Below are 17,730 nucleotides of genomic sequence, written 5' to 3' on the forward strand. Positions count from 1 at the left end.
GTTTTTATTGATTAGCCACATACTTCTTAAGCTATTAATCAATAAATTGACAATATAAATATGCATATTACCATTTATCACTTAGTTCTAGAAGGTCAAAGCATCTTCGATATTTTCTATTTCACTCCATATCACAGCAACAAAACAAAATAACTTCAACACTATCAATAATTAAACTTGGAAACACATTAATCATCAAAGAAAAACTTGATTGATTAAACTTCCAGTTAAAGCAATTCAATCTCACATATGAATCCTGCATATCAGTACATTCCTTATATATATATATTAAATCCTAGATGCTAAATTTTATTTGTATTGACAGATATTTCACTGCAGAAGTTCCCAAAAGGAAATGCCCAAAAAGAAAAGTGGCGATATACCTTTGGCCATAGGTTGTACTTAATCATCACAGGAAAAAGATTTGACTGAAATGTTAGTAAAATATTTCACTCACATATTTTGGTTGACCACAATCACATCCAATCCATCTACCCTATATAACTAATTAGGAAAAATATATAACCAACTACAGGCAACAGTTTGAGATTGAGCTATACTGGAAATGAACTCCAAGATAGGGCTACATGATGAAATCAGTCACAAATTGCTTCTATAAATCTAATTAGCAGTCAATGGATCTTTAAAAAAAATCTTACCAATATATGAGTGAGACTGCATGATTCAGATGAAGAATAGTTGTGTTCTGACCTGGGGAATTATTCAACTGCTCAACAAATTTCAATTTCTTAACAAAGTCCTCTCAAGAGAGGCAGCAAAGACTATTCATAAAGTTACCTGTGCATTTCTTTATATTGCTGTTCCTCTTTCCATGAGAACCCAACTTGCATCCAAAGTTTTCTTCCCAGAATTCTGCAAACCACACATTCCTTCTGTTATTTGCTAGAGTTCGGCTTCTAAAATATCTATCAAAACCTATGATGAAAACAGACACACACACCAAAAAAAACAAGCATTAAAATTACATCTTACTATGTAAAGTGAAATGCTTGCTTTGAATTGTATAGAAACTCACATACGTATATCACGTAAAATATTTTAATAAATACCTAAATCCCTTTTTAAAAAACTATTGTATGTCAGGCAAAGAAAATCCTACACAGTGGTACCTTGGTTCTCAAATGCCTTGGTACTCAAACGCTATAGTTCTCAAACACTGAAAACCCAGAAGTAAGTGTTCTGGTTTTGGAACGTTTTTCAGAAAGCCGAATTTCCGATGCGGTTGTCAGCTATTTATTTATTTTATAGTACAGTACATTGATTCTTGCTTTCCTTTTATGGATCAATGGTCTTGTTAGATAGTAAAATTGATGTTAAATTGTTGTTTTAGGGGTTGTTTTTAAAAGTCTGGAATGGATTAACCCGTTTTGCATTACTTTCTATGGGAAAGCGAGCCTTGGTTCTGGAACGCTTTGGTTTTGGAATGGACTTCCGGAACGGATTAAGTTTGAGAACCAAGGTACCACTGTACATGTTTTTTTCAGAAGTAATTTCCACTGAGTAAAATGAGTCTTACTCCTTAAGTAAGTATGCTCAGGATTCTAGCCTAAAGTCTGGATTGGTGAAGATCAGAAAAACCTAAGTTGCATTTAGCTTCCGTGGTGCATATTCATGTAGCCCATGAACATAAGTATTATAAATAATAACTTTTTAATATTTACTGTTATCATCATTGTTATTATGATTAAGAATAAGAATAATTTCTTTAAAAAACCAGCATCCCTGATCTGGGGAACATTCATAAGTTGTTACGCCTTAATGCCTTTCCGGAAGGGTTACCGACCAAAGTAATAAATGCCACCTTTTTGGACAAGGTCCTTAAGAGGGTGGTGGCTGTTGACTTCCATGCATTCTTGGAGAATACACGTTACCTAGATCTATTTAAGGGACGCGGGTGGCGCTGTGGGTTAAACCACAGAGCCTAGGACTTGCTGATCAGAAGGTCGGTGAGTCAAATCCCCGTGATGGGATGAGCTCCCCTTGCTCGGTCCCTGCTCCTGCCAACCTAGCAGTTCGAAAGCACATCAAAGTGCAAGTAGATAAATAGGTACCGCTCCAGCGGGAAGGTAAACGGCGTTTCCGTGCACTGCTCTGGTTTGCCAGAAGCAGCTTTGTCATGCTGGCCACATGTCCCAGAAGCTGTACACCAGCTCCCTTGGCCAATAAAGCAAGATGAGCACCGCAACCCCAGAGTCGGTCACGACTGGACCTAATGGTCAGGGGTCCCTTTACCTTTACCTAGATCTATTTAAATCTAGCTTCAGGCTTGGTTTTTGCATTGAGGCAATCTTGGTCAACCTGATGGATGATCTCTGTTGGAAGAAGAACTGGGGGAGTGTAACCTTGATTCCGCTTGATCTCTCATTGGCTTTTCATATGCTCCACCATGTTGTCCTGCTGGACTGAATTTGGGAGTTGGGGACAAGGGAGTATGGTAGCTTCATGCCTACCTCCAAGGCCAGTTCTATAAAGAGCATTAGGGGACTTCTGCTCAGCCTATGGCAGGTCAATGGGGGTTTGGAGCACGGTGTTAATGATTTGCTGATGACACCAAAGCTCTATTTCTCCCCATCATTGTAATCAGGTGACGGGATACAGATGCTGGAAGCAGTAATAGACTGGAGCCAATAAACTGGCTGGAGTGATGGGAACTGTAGTTCACCAACATCTAGAGAGCCACATATTAGCCACTCCTGATGTAAACTGACTAACAGTGCCACTGCAAGGTCTCACCAGAGACACTTTCCATCACATGCAACACAATCCCTTTTCTTAACTAGATGTGCCCAAGATTAAACATGGGATCTTTTACAACTAAAGCATTTATTCTGTGACAGAACTTTGATCTGTCCCCATATGAAATCCATTTGAAGAGCTTCAGTCCATGTGGCTACCCTACAGAAAATATCCTTGTCTACTCCAAAGGTATTAAAAGACATGTTCTTTGCAACTCTTGCTTTTAGATCGGTTACAGGACTTCTGCCCGTTATAGCACCATTTTAGATTCTGCAAGTAAATAGGATGATATAGTCTGCTTCCTGGCCATAAGCAACAGGCTCATCAGATAACACATGGAAATTGGCCTGGAGGGTGGTGAAAGAGCACAAAAAGAGTTACGGCTGACATTGCAAGAAGGTGATGTGAATGGTGGGGGGAAACTGGGCATATATCACATACAGCCTGTGGGAAACAAAATTTACAAATACAGCTAGTTGTAGAATGAAATTTCTTTGTATTTTGCAGAGGTTGCATTGGAAGTGCAATGAAATCTACATTGACTGATTCACACTACTGGTCTGAAAAACTATTTGGCTCAGTAATTATACATAAGGGAACCAAGGGATAATGCCGCTGAAGGAAAAACAGTGCACAAGTAAGTAAAAGTCTCTCTCAGTCTTACCATCAGTATACCATAAAGGAGTTTTAACTCCCTGCTGCACTGAGCTCAAGGAGATCTCTAAATTGTCTTTTAGGGACTCCATAGACCAGAGTTGATGGGATTGTCTTACCATCGATGGAAGCTCTTTTGGGCAAAATGGTGACTGCGCCTTCTGCAATCTCCTCTTGCTGATAGACAGGTGCAATCTTAGACCCCCAGCTGTCTGAGCCTATCCAAAGAAAATGTCCAGTTTGATTGGTTTTCTTTGCTGCTTCTAATATTCTCCTGCAAGTAAGTAAACAGAAGAAGTCATTCTTTTAAAATTGACACTGAAAATGGTTATGCATAAGGCAATTGCAAAAGTGGTTGCTTTTATCCTGTTCATCAAGCATTCTTTCTGATAGAACCAAGTATTCCCCCTGAAAATTCAATCCTGTACATGGTAAAATTTGCCTTTAACCTTGCTTTCATGCTTCTTCAATATTCTTTTCTTTTTCTTTTTCACAACCCCAGGTTACTTGGGGTGCCAAGTTCAGATCAGAGACAAAACTCTTAAGGCTCATATAAGTCCACTTTAAATGAGAGTTGAGTTTTCAAAATCTCCATATGCTTCTCTGGCTTGGATAAAAATCTGAGCCACAGTAGAATTCCTGGCTTCCACCCTGTTTACTCCTGCTAATACTTGCTGTCACCCCAAAGCAATCCCTGCAATCCTTACGCCCAAAACATGTTCATCCCTTTGCTTTACTCACTTGTCAAGCAATGTGCTAGGAGCAACAGTGCTAGGAGCAGAAGTAGAAGCAGTGGGTAGGGGAGACAATGTTGCTCCTGCAATTTGGTGGGGATGTGTTTTCTTCCACCCCTTCTGAGAGAAAGAACCATGAGATCACTGCTGCTCCAATAAGGAAGTGGGGAGGGAGTTGGTCACATGCCCACAACTGGCCAATAGAATGATGTTTGGGAATGAGTAGTTAAAGCGGTGCCTCCCGTAAACCTTACTCCAGGCATAGGCAAATGCGGTCCTCAAGATGTTTTGGGAATACAATTCCCATTATCAATGACCACTGGTTCTGTTAGCTAGGGATGATGGGAGTTGTAGTCACAAAACATCTGGAGGGCCGAGTTTGCCTAGGCCTGCCTTACTCTCTCCAGATTTGAAATGCCCTTCTCCCTTTATGCAGGTTGAGATATAGGCTAGCTGCTAGTTTCACAGGGTTGAGTGAGAAATTTTGGGTGGCCACTCAACTTTAAAATCTCTCCTTTTTTAACTTACTCCACCCTGTTGGGAATATTTAATTGGCATTTAGAGAGAGGCGTGACTTTGCTTGCCAATTTGGCATTGAGTTTGGGCAGGTGAGGAAGCAGGAGGAGAAAAAAAACTCTAGGTTGACTGAGGCAATATTGGGTTGGGGTGGCACTGTGGTCTAAACCACTGAGCGTCTTGGGCTTGCCAATCAGAAGGTTGGCGGTTTGAATCCCCACAACAAAGTGAGCTCCCGTTGCTCTATCCCAGCTCCTGCCAACCTAGTAGTTCGGAAACACGCCAGTGCGAGTAGATAAATAGGTACTGCTGTGGCTGGAAAGTAAACAGCATTTTCATGTGCCCTGGTTTCTGTCCCGGTGTTCCACTGCGCAAGAAGCTGTTTAGTCCTGCTGGCCACATGACCCGGAAAGCTGTCTGTGGATAAACGCCGGCTCCCTCGGCCTGAAAGCGAGATGAGTGGTGCAACCCCATAGTCGCCTTTAACTGGACTTAACTGTCCAGGGGTCCTTTACCTTTATTTTATTGGGTTGGGGCACCCTTCAATCATCTGTGGGTGCATTATGTCTGTAGAGCTTGGGGCAACATGTGAAACATGGCATGCACATTTGGGTGTACACTGAAGAACTAGGCCTGGGTATGCATGTGGGGACCAAATGAAGGTTTATCTGACAATGAAGGGGTTTTTCTTTCTGGATCCTTAGCTGAGGAGCCACATCTTAAGGCTGTAGCACATGCCATGGATCTGGTATGTGTGGAAGAGAGTGATTTCTCTATAAGAGTCTGACAAAGTTTTTGCCTGCCTACCCATTGAAATGCAATTTGTTGGATTGGATCAATTTGGTTCATTTGACCAGCAGGTCCCCTATTTTATGATATTTAAATCAATAAAACCCATGCCATCTCTTGAATTTTCTTTCAGCCTGGGGTGGGGAGAATGAAGGTTTCCCCCTTCCATCCATCTTTCTGTGTCACACTGATGTGATAGTTGGCTTCCACAAGAGCTCTTCCATGCTCCCATGGGCTTTTTGACCATTATCCAGCACGTCACTGAGACAAAGAGAAAGGGAGGAAAGAGGCACACATGTCTTTCTCCTCCTCAAGCTCTGCTGCTGTTGTTCACATCGTTTTCACCCCTGCTTGAATGCAAGCCAAGTGAATGCACAGTATTTGGATGGCTGGAGATTGGTGGGGTTGATTTTAGGAAATAGCAACATCATGGGTCCATTTTTTCCAAGTTATTAAACTGGCTCAGAAAACTGGTCCATGTTTTTTTCTGATTTTGCTACCCTCCAAAACACACACACACACACACACACACACACACACACACTTGACTAATGTCCAAGTTACTATATTTTTTGCTCTATAAGACTCACTTTTTCCCTCCTAAAAAGTAATGGGAAATGTGTGTGCGTCTTATGAAGCGAATGCAGGCTGCGCAGCTATCCCAGAACCAGAACAGCAAGAGGGATTGCTGCTTTCACTGCGCAGCGATCCCTCTTGCTGTTCTGGCTTCTGAGATTCAGAATATATTTTTTCTTGTTTTCCTCCTCCAAAAACTAGGTGCGTCTTGTGGTCTGGTGTGCCTTATAGAGCAAAAAAATACGGTAATCAAAGGAAAGCTCATCTAATTCTATATCTGAAGTGTGCATGCACACGAAAACTTATACCCAGAACAAACTTAGTTGGTCTCTAAGGTGCTACTGGACAATTTTAGTTATATATTTCGACTAATTCTATATGTTAGGAGCTACCAATTTGTCATTCTTGTCAACCTGAAGTTGTTAGTAACGCAGGGGTCCACAATGCACTATAAAATTGCAACATCCCTCTCCCCACAGATCTGAAGGTTGCAAGCATATCTGTCTTGATGTCAAGCCTCAAGCCATTTAAGGCAAGCAGCATGGGTGACTAAAAATATGACTTTCAGCAGCAAGTTGCCCATCCTGTGCAAGACAGAAATAGAGAAAGAAGTAAGCACCTGATATCATCCTCATTTGCAAACATGATCACCGCACGAGCATTTGGAGTCTCCATCAAGCGTTTGATGATCTTGTCAAATTCTCCTGGTCTTGGCTCACGGGGGATTTTTAGAGACTGAGCAATGCAGACACCACCTAGGCAGGGAGGGGGGGAATTAAAAAAAAGCAAGCTGATTGGTGACAAGCTCGAAAATATTGTTAGCATATGATCACCATATTCAGTGCACAACAGAAACAGCATAGTGGTTTCATAGGAAACTGCCAAGCCAAACTCACTTTGGAAGCACAGTCTTGCAGTTCCAATACGCCCACTGCCGTCCAACAAAACTGTAAAGGTAAAGGGACCCCTGACCATTAGGTCCAGTCATGGCCGACTCTGGGGTTGCGGCGCTCATCTTGCTTTACTGGCCGAGGGAGCCGGCGTACAGCTTCCATCCGGGTCATGTGGCCAGCAAGACTAAGCCGCTTCTGGCGAACCAGAGCAGCGCACAGAAACACCATTTACCTTCCTGCCGGAGCGGTACCTATTTATCTACTTGCACTTTGATGTGCTTTCGAACTGCAAGGTTGGCAGGAGCTGGGACCGAGCAACGGGAGCTCACCCCGTTGCGGGGATTCAAACCGCCGACCTTCTGATCAGCAAATTCTAGGCTCTGTGGTTTAACCCACAGCGCCGCCTTCATCCCATAACAAAACTGTAGATGGTGGCAAATGCTCCAAATCCATTCTCCCTCCCTCTACCCTTTTGTCAAAGACTCCCATCAATGATAGAAAAATGCCATTTGTTTAGCAGATTCAGCATCTCCCTTGAACACTGTGACTAAGCATGATGGTAAGAATTCAATTCACTGGAAATATTGTGGTGGGTACAGTGAAAGTGTATTCTTCTCCCGGGAACCACAGCCGTATCTATTCCAGTTGCTAACCACAGCAGTTTAATTAAGTTGCCTTCGTTATTTAAACATCTAATTAAAGCAGTGTTGGGTCATCAGTAAAACTCCCATGTTACTCACAGGTGAACCAGCAGAAGCCCAATAGCAGAAGTATGTTATACGCATACACACATTTTCCTTACAAAATCTGGTTGTGCCTATTAGGAAAGCTATATGCCCTCTATCAAATGTAATACTTAGGGTTAATGGAATGCCATTTAACTTCTTGAAAAGGCGGTACTTCAAGACTATGCCTTGTGAGGTTGTGGGCAGGATGGGCAGGGTTTACGAGAGTACCCTTTAATCCTCTTGTTTAGGGATATTTTTCACTGCCTTCCAATGCTGTGATTGTGCTGTCTTGCAGTCTTTTGATTGCTGATTGATCTGTGGCATTTTATTGTGATCTATTTTTATGTTTTGTTTTAAAAAGTTGAGTATTGGGGCCTTTGGGCTGAAATGCAATGTATAGCTAAACTGTAGCAGTGGTAATAAAAAATAAATATAGTAACAATAGCATAATTATTAATGGCGTTTTAAGCTACTGTGTACTTTGTCAGATACCCGTAGTCTTTGTCCATATAACCCAACATGCTCTGAAGAAACTTTTATTACATTTGAAATGGTGAGGACATTATATTTCATGCTGGGGGGTGGGCACCAGATTCGTACCCAAGCACAAGGGAGATTCAGGGTTGCCAGAACTTCATCCTTATTCAACAGCTAGTAAGCAGGTGGCACTGTGGGTTAAACCACAGAGCCTAGGACTTGCCGATCAGAAGGTCGGCGGTTCGAATCCCTGCGACAGGGTGAGCTCCTGTTGCTTGGTCCCTGCTCCTGCCAACCTAGCAGTTCGAAAGCACATCGTGCAAGTGCAAGTAGATAAATAGGTACCGCTCCAGCGGGAAGGTAAACGGCGTTTCCGTGCGCTGCTCTGGTTTGCCAGAAGCGGCTTAGTCATGCTGGCCACATGACCCAGAAACCGTATGCCAGCTCCCTTGGCCAATAAAGTGAGATGAGTGCCGCAACCCCAGAGTCGGCCACAACTGGACCTAATGGTCAGTGGTCCCTTTACCTTTACCTTAAGTATACAGTGGTAGTGCAAAATGAACATTTCATACCAGGGTTCTTCAGAAAGGGACCGACAGTAACATTGGCAGTTATTTATTTATTTATTTAGTAAAACCCTCTATAGAAAGCCCTCTATAGTACCGGATTTATGTATAAGCTAAGCAAGCTATAACTTAGGGCCCCATTCTCTTGGGCCCCCCCCAAAAAATGTAAAGGAAAAAAACCTGGATGTACATTTCCAAAATATAAGATAAAAAACAAATAAAATCAAACCTACATACAGCAACGGTGTTTTGTGTTGTGTAGGCTCTATGATATAAGTAATGGGCCCCACCTGCTAGACTGCTCCCTAAAATATCACTGGTTTGCTCATTTCTCTATATAGGGTGCCTACATTCTGCTTGTGCAAATGGCTTTAGATACCTGTTAGGTCCATAAATTACCATATAGCATATATTCAACACAAAAAACAGCAACAATTTGTTGTTGACAAAGGATAGCTGGACACATGAAGGGCCCCATTACCTTCAGTAGCTTAGGGCCTCATGAAACCTCAATCTGGCCCTGATAGAAAGTGATGGTGCAACTGCAGTCAGAATACTGTTGGCAGATAGAATGCCCCATCTCAACAAGATATCTTGACATAGCTTCCATATACAGGAAGAGGAAAGCAATATGTAGCAACAAATATGGGACAGAGAAAATGAAGTACCGTATCTCTCCGCACATAAATAACTCAGCCTTTGCTCCCCCAAGATGTGATGATAGTCAAATTTACGGATATGCATCTATCAGTGTCTACTTGTCAGGCACAATAGCTAAATGGACCTTTCAAGTTCAAGGGTAGGATACCTCTGGATGCTAGTTTGCTGGGAGGCAGACAACACAGAAGGGTTTGGTATTCAGGCTATGGCTCTGAGCTTCCTGGAAGCATATATCTGGTCTTTATCGGAACAAGATGCTGGACTAGGAAGGCCTTTGAACTGAGTATAGTTGCTGTTTCATGATTGATATATTCCAACAGTGCTAAATATTGGTTAGGATGGAATGTGAATATTTTACAGCAGCAACGTTTCTAAAAGAATCAAGTAGAATTTGACAGTACAGAAGAACTGTGATAGCTAGAATGCATGAGCTAGTAAAACAGCATTTATGAACATGACCCAAAGCTTTCCTGGCTGATGCACACCTTTCTTTCCTTACTAATTCAAGTGGCTTTCCAGCCCTACAGCTTACTTCTTTTTCATACAAAGGCAAGAGCAATATAATTTCAATATATTGCAAGGCAACACAATTTGCACCACAGTTAAATCAATTCAGGGGCAAACAGCAATCTATTAAATAAAAGTTAAGCTTCAATTAGCAATTCAGAAATTATGGGGCATGAAGAAATTTAAAATAACATGCAGCTAATAATACACTGCCTTGGAAGACATGCTAAATTTGTAGGGAACAACCATTAAGAGTTAATAAGAACCTACACAATGCCTAGATTATGAAGATGGAGGGAAATCCTAGCTGCCTAGGACTATCAATGGGCATGTAGATACAAATTTGGTCAGTCAAAATAAGGCAAAGTTATTTTTTGTTGTGGAAAGAATACCTTCTTAATTAAACTGATGCCACTGCCCCACATTAGGAAATCAGCTCCAAAATACGTTGAGTATTAAAAGACGCCTGCTTCTTGGGAGAAAAGCAATGACAAACCTAGACAGCATCTTAAAAAGCAGAGACATCACCTTACCAACAAAGGTCCGTATATTTAAAGCTATGGTTTTCCCCGTAGTGATGTATGGAAGTGAGAGCTGGACCATAAAAAAGGCTGATCGCCGAGGAATGGATGCTTTTGAATTATGGTGCGGCAGCAGCAGGAGGCCCCATTAGCTAAAGTGGTGCTTCAGGTTAAAAACAGTTTCAGGTTAAGAACGGACCTCCAGAACGAATTAAGTACTTAACCTGAGGTACCACTGTATAGGAAATGCGAATGATTCTCTCTGGGAACTTATGCAGGAGATGCATGCCTTCCACTAGCAGGCAATGGCAAGACAACCCTCCATTTTATTTGTCACTGGTCTTCATGTAATTTCTTGTGTCATTTTTTAACTTTCCACCTACTAATATAATGTTAGATTATCACCAAAGTCTCTCCAAGTTGGCTTGGTTGTTTTTGTCTGGCCCTGACTTACGGACCCATTGGGATTCTGCTGTACTTCTTTTTGCTGTTGACTCTTCCAGAGCCTCCAGGAACTTTGACGTGTGGGCTTTCATGGTGTCATACATTTTAAAAGACAGATTGACATGAATGTATTTAAATAATACGTTAATAACAACCTCACTTTTCTGACACACAGTCAATCAGAAAAAGAGGCCGGCTATTTTTGAATTAATGGGGCTTCAAAGCTGACAACGTATGCTTCGGGTTTTTTGGGAAACAGTGAACAAATATACTGTTATTTTTTGTTACCCAAGTATTCAGAGCTCCCTGAGACTGACTCTCTCTCTCTCTCTCTCTCTCTCTCTCTCTCTCTCTCTCTATATATATATATATATAAACATTAAGCTTTCAGTCACCTCCTAAAATCATCCATGCACAGGAAGGAAAACTGATTCTTAAGGAAAAGTGACAAAGGAAGGACAATATGTTACCTCATAAATTTCACTAATAGAATTTTCAGCTCTTGCTAGTCATGCAGTGGCTTTTAAGAAAACCATTCCCCTTGCATGTAATAGACCCTGAAAAGTTACAAATGCTTATCTATTATATACTGCATTCTGCCATCCAGAAAGAATGGCTATCTAGGAATGAAGAAAGAGGGAGGGGGAAAAAAAACCACACTGCAGTATCTGAATGGTTGTTTTCCTAGAGTTTAATGGCACCAGAGAAATGCCACTTCCATCATTACAATAGTTCATTCAATCATGACTACACTGGGCATCTTCACATCTCTGTGTTGAAGAATGTCTTTGACACTAATAGAAACAAATCAAAATGCACTTCAGCTATCCCACTGCATTCATAATAAATTCCGCAAGCTATTACCTGACAAACGCAGCAATTGGTTTATCTCTTTATCTGTACACTACCCACCCTGCGCGTTGGAAGCAAGGAGCTGTATATTGATTTATAGGAGCCAATCAACACTGGAAATAACATGACAGGGAAACATTAAGCACCGTATTTAAACAGGGTTTGCAAACATAATCCACAAACACATCTATTATGCCTGACTGGCAATAGGAAAGTGAAATCATAAGAAGAGAGGAATGTTAGATCATTTTTTATTTTATTTTTTTGGAATTGGGGCTTGGGAATCAGTGTATGGCTTTCAACAGGTCAGCTTTTCTCAGCCTTTGGCTTCCTAGGGATGAGGATAAGGACAGAAAAAAATAACGTTTGTATATACTTAAAATGTTGGAAGTTATTCTCATGCGTTTTCAGAATATCACACCATATTGCAGATAGGATCAAGAGACTGAAATGGAAGGAATAGTGGGTTGTCTATGTCAGCTAGATGAAGATGTCATCTATTCAGAGTAGAGCCACTGAATCTACATTAGTCACATCCATTGACTTCAGTGGATCTGTTTGGATATGAGTTTGGATTTGATATCCCTCTTTATCACTACCCTAAGGAGTCTCAAAGCGGCTAACGTTCTCCTTTCCCTTCCTCCCCCACAACAAACACTCTGTGAGGTGAGTGGGGCTGAGAGACTTCAAAGAAGTGTGACTGGCCTAAGGTCACCCAGCAGCTGCATGTGGAGGAGCGGGGAATCCAACCCAGTTCACCAGATTACGAGTCCACCGCTCTTAACCACTACACCACACTGGCTCTCTGTTCTGAGTAGTGCACTGTTCTGAGTAGTAGCACTGAATACTGCCTTTAAAGCAAGAGTGTGGAATCTGTGGTCTTCCAGGTGTTGCAGAATTAAACTTCCCACATTCCTGGCCATTGACCATGGCTTAGAAAAGGGTCCTGCTTGACCACTCATGTGATGTTAGGTATGGAAAGTGCTAATATACTCATTATGAGGAATTGGGGAAAGAGTTGGGGAAAGAGCCAACCAGATGCCTTTGGGAATCAGATCAAAATTTTCAGTGAAACAAACCAAGAATGTCTCAGTGCCCGTGGATTTTTGACTCAGAACAAGCCCTTTAAACTTCTTCTTCCACATCAGCCTCTTTCTCAAACCACTCAAGATTCTGTAAAATGTTGTGATTTATTGCTGGAGTTCTTCATAAATAACCATTATAATTCCATTTGTCGTTTTTCAGTGAAACCTAATGCTGGTTATGAAAAAAAAGCACATTGTAAGTGCTGAATGTGCAGATGATAAATAAAGGGTTGTTCTTCCCCCTTCTGAAGAAGAAGAAAATGCTTTAAATGAAGTGTTCATTGCCATCGATAGCTTGTTTCCTTTCCATTACAGCCGTGGGAAGTGGAATATCAACTTAATGCATTCAGGAACATTTGAGGTTTTGAAGATAATACCAATAAGATCGATAGCTTTTTTCCTGCTTTGCTTACGAAACATCAAACAATATGGAAACTCTGATGTTACTTCCTCTGTCAGGTGAGCAGTAGAATGATAAATATTCATTGCAAGTATCATGAGCCCAAACAACAGTCCCCCCCTGCTGTTCTCTGGTAGTGATCTTGAACAGAGGAGCAGGACCACCATAGCACAGTGCCCCCCCCCCAATTTCCAAAAATACTCCAAAAGGGCGTTGTGGTCAATGGTGTCCCTGGGAGATCAATAACAAGTGCTGCTGGATTACTTCTCCCATCATTCTTCACCATTGGTCACACTTGCTGGGGCTGATGGGAGTTGGAGTCTCACAACATCTAGTGCAGGCGTTGGCAAACTAAGGCCCCCGGGCTGGATCAGGCCCACCTGGGTCCTAAATCCGGCCCACGCCGTGAAGCCGGAACCCGCCGCGAAGCCGAGACTCCTGGTGATGGCGACAGAAGGAAGAGGCCGAGCGGCGGCGGCTCTGCCAATCAAACGCCGCACCTGGTTTACCTCAGCGGCGTTTGATTGGCAGAGACATCCCTGCATCACGCTGAGGTAAACTACGCACGGCGTTTGACTGGCAGGGCTGCCACCGCTTGGCCTCTTCCTCCCATCAGCACCGCCGCAGCCCTGGTGCTCCTGTGGGCCAGAGAGCAGAGTGGCTGAGATCGCTCTGCCTACCTGCTACACAAGAAGCACCAGCAGCAGTGGTGGTGGCGGCAGCAGCCCCTGGGAAGGTAAGCGCAGTGCTTTCTTTATCTAGGCGGGGAAGACCTACATTGGCTCCCAGTATGTTTCCAAGCACAATTCAAAGTGTTGGTACTGACCTTTAAAGCCCTAAATGGCCTCGGTCCAGTATACCAGTATACCACCTCCATCGTTCAGCCCGGAGACTGAGGTCCAGTGCCGAGGGCCTTCTGGCGGTTCCCTCACTGTGAGAAGCCAAGTTACAGGAACCAGACAGAGGGCCTTCTTGGTAGTGGCACCCACCCTGTGGAACGCCCTCCCATCAGATGTCAAAGATAAAAACAACTACCAGACTTTTAGATGACATCTGAATGTTTGATGCATTATTGTATTTTAATATTGTGTTGGAAGCCGCCCAGAGTGGCTGGGGAAGCCCAGCCGGATGGGAAGGGTATAAATAATAATAATTATTATATTATTATAAGCCCGTTTCACACCACCGCCACCAGCCCTTCGGCGAATGAGGCAGGCGGCAAACAGGGAAGGCAGCTGGGGCTGAGATGGGGTGGGGTGGGGAGAAGGACTACTTGCCCCCCTCGCAGTGTGCATAGAAATTATATATATATATATATATCTAGTGAGTCATGGGTTCCCTTCCTCTGGAGTATAGGACTGTAAGCCAGGTTGTGCCTCTGTAGTGGTTGCTGTTACTGTCTGTTCAAACATCCAGTCTCTTCACATACCTATATTTCCTCAGTGTTGTGTTTCTGCTGAAATGGGGTGGGGGGTGGGGTTCCCCTAGAAAAGTAAAGGGCCCAAGCAACAAGAAGACTTTTAAGGACAAATGGAGAAATTGCTACGCTGACAATAATCGTTCCAAGATTAATTGAATTTATTCCCCAATGGCTTTTTTAAAAAGGCCATCTTATTCACCTGAGGGATAGAAAATACTCTTTCATCATCCCTTAAATGTGAGGAAATTTTTAGTAACTTTACATAGCTTATAGAAACTTGTTGGTGAGGCATTGAACATTAAAAAAAGAAAGAGTAGCACCAAGTTTATTTTAAGATAATTTCACACCTCTTGAAATCTGCCATACAGAGTTGTTTCATATTTTCTTCACAAATATACAAAGAAAGAAAAATAAAGGATCATATGTATTTGCTCATTCTCAATTTCAACCGCCAGCACAACTTTACTGCAAATATTGCCCTAAAAATAACTATAAGCCTACTTTTTCTATATACTTTCTACACTACAAATGTGTGTAGGGGGAAAATATTGATTTTATTACTTGCTGGACCATCTTCTCCCCTGGCGACGCTGGAAGTAGCTGCACCATGTGGCAAACGTCACCCTCCCAGAGCCCCAGGTGAACCATTATTCCATGAGTGGCGTTCTCATCATGTGAAACTTTAAATATAATGATGAACTAACAGCTAGAAAAACTTTGAGAAATCAGAACTAACTTCCATGCAGGGTGCTCGCTTTTCCTTTTCCTTTTCATCCCATCATTCATTCAAATGCTTGCAATATCCTGACTTTGAAACCTTATTGACTTCAGTTGCAAAGTTAAGCACAAGAGCTCCACTACAAGAAAATGACTATGGCAATGTAGCCATAGTCTAAGGTGAGCTGAGTCCATCTGCTGCATCTGTTTGAGAAATTAGCCTCCAGCTGCCTCCTGTTGCCAGACGTAGAAATACCAATTTAAAAGGCTTTTGTTCCAATTATAAAAGTAATGTAAAGAGTTGCTGGTGCTATTTGTCTCACCATTAAAAAACAAATCCTCAGAATACGACTTAACCATGCGTGGCTCAAGTTGCAGAATGCCGCTAATGGGGCTAAGTATATCTCTTATCATAGTATTGACTAATGTAAACTGCCCTTAATTTTCTCATATATGAACTTTTGAGTGTCTAGGTGTAGCCCATTACAACTGCAAACCAGTCCTACACCTACTAAATGCAGGCAAAAGGCTCTCATGCTGTGGTTCTTTAAAACATTCACTTCCATTTAAAAGCAAGCAAACAATATTTTGGCACAGTTCTCAAGCACTGTATATAACTCTGTGTTTCCTCCCCCTACTGTGTCCATGAATAATATCTCTAAGATTATTACACCATGTTTGCAATGCAAAGTTCATGTGTTCGTGGTATGGACAATGGGCTGTGCAAGCCAAGCACACAATAGAAGACCTACAGAGACCCCTTTGTATTTAAAAGCACACATTTCTATGGAAAAGACTGCAGTGGTTGAGCTCTCCGCCTACATTTCCTGGGAAACACAATACTGGCATATATTAGTTCCCTCGGTATGCAACTCCAGTATTACAGAAAATAACTCCTAAAACAAATATTTCCCATTTGAATCTCAGCAGGACGGAACAAAGCAAAGCCATCATGGTCTGGGATCTCCCATTCCCCCTTCAAAACTGAGAAGCATGAGGATCATGGAACTATATGATGGAACATGGTGGCAGTGGCATGATAGATAGATAGGCAAAGTATGGGCCTATTCATCTTCATAGGGAACTACTAGCAGGGAATGCTAGAGAAATTTGATTCAGTTTGCATTTAGAAGTGGTGACCCTTCCTAATTAATAATAATAATAATAATTTATTTGTATCCCGCCCTCCCCGGCCAAAGCCAGGCTCAGAGCAGCTAACAAGAAGTAAAACTAGCACAGTGTACATAAAATCACACAGTCAATTAATTAAAATACATTCTAAAATCAATTCAGAATCAAATTAATGGCAACCATTGGGCTAGAGTTCTATGAGGATTACAGAAAGAGAGAGGGGGTCAGACTGTGCCTTGGCCAAAGGCCAGGTGGAACAGCTCCGTCTTGCAGGCCCTGCGGAAAGATGTCAAGTCCCGCAGGGCCCTAGTCTCTTGTGACACAGCGTTCCACCAGATAGGGCCATGGCCAAAAAAGCCCTGGCTCTGGTTGAGGCCAGCCTAACCTCCCTATGGCCCAGGATCTCCAAGATGTTTTTATTTGAAGACCGTAAGGTCCTCTGTGGGACATATCAGGAGAGGTGGTCCCGTAAGTATGAAGGTCCTAGTCCATGTAGGGCTTAATTCAGCTTCCAAAGCAATACACAAACCAAAACACAGTGATCCTCTGAAATTAACACATCACTGCCTTTTCCCAATGCAGTTCTCTAGCAAGTGATGTGTACAAAATGTGTATATTAGGGTAAAGTAGACAGCTGGAACTTCAAAGCATAGCATTACCTGATGTCAAATTTGGCCCTCCAGGGGTGGGAGTGATATGAACCTGGCCTGCCGACCAGAAAAGATTCCCCACCTGTGCTTTATACTGTAGCTGTTACTGCAATCTGCTTCTCCTGGGCTAGACATAGATTTGGCCTACCTTTGTAATGAAAGTTTTGGTTATATAGGTAACCTGATCCAATGGGTACTCTCTGAGTCATCGTCTCCTCTTCATCATATGAGAGTCACTGAATTTGTTCTTGACATCCCTTTGGCAATCTGGGCTACCATACATGATACACTTTACCCACTGAATAGAGACATCTTTATGATAGTGATATGAATGCATGTATTCACTGGACCCAGAAACAGGGAATCAGCTTTCTAGCACCAACCACACTAAAAAGGTAAAGTATGAATCAAGCTGAAAACATCATATGCACAGCCATGTTTGGCAACAGTTAATAACACCACTGGCATATATAGCTCTCAAGGCAAATCTTAAAAAATGTAGTATAACTGGGAAACACTGGCCTGCAAACACTCCAGTTGAAGAACAGCCTTTACCAAAGGTGTTGTGGACTTTGAAGAAGCACAAACTCAGGGCGAAAAGGAGAAATGAGCTAAGAGGAAGGCACGCTTGGCAAACCCTCACCATGATGAAC

General features: G+C 42.3%; 1 protein-coding gene across 3 annotated transcripts in view; it reads right to left on the minus strand.

Annotated features, from left to right (window-relative positions):
* Nucleotides 1-17,730, minus strand: part of GRM8 (glutamate metabotropic receptor 8) — a 551,348-nt gene that overhangs the window by 265,756 nt on the left and 267,862 nt on the right. For all 3 annotated transcript variants that reach the window (XM_081211526.1, XM_081211524.1, XM_081211525.1), the window contains exons 4-6: nt 6,646-6,781; nt 3,531-3,685; nt 799-936 (exon numbers count right to left, since the gene is read on the minus strand). In XM_081211526.1, coding sequence (XP_081067652.1) covers nt 799-936; nt 3,531-3,685; nt 6,646-6,781 — 429 coding nt within the window. The remainder of the gene's footprint in view (nt 1-798; nt 937-3,530; nt 3,686-6,645; nt 6,782-17,730) is intronic.

This window comes from Podarcis bocagei (genome assembly GCF_964188305.1).
Source record: "Podarcis bocagei genome assembly, chromosome: 10".
NCBI classification, from domain to species: Eukaryota; Metazoa; Chordata; class Lepidosauria; order Squamata; family Lacertidae; genus Podarcis; species Podarcis bocagei.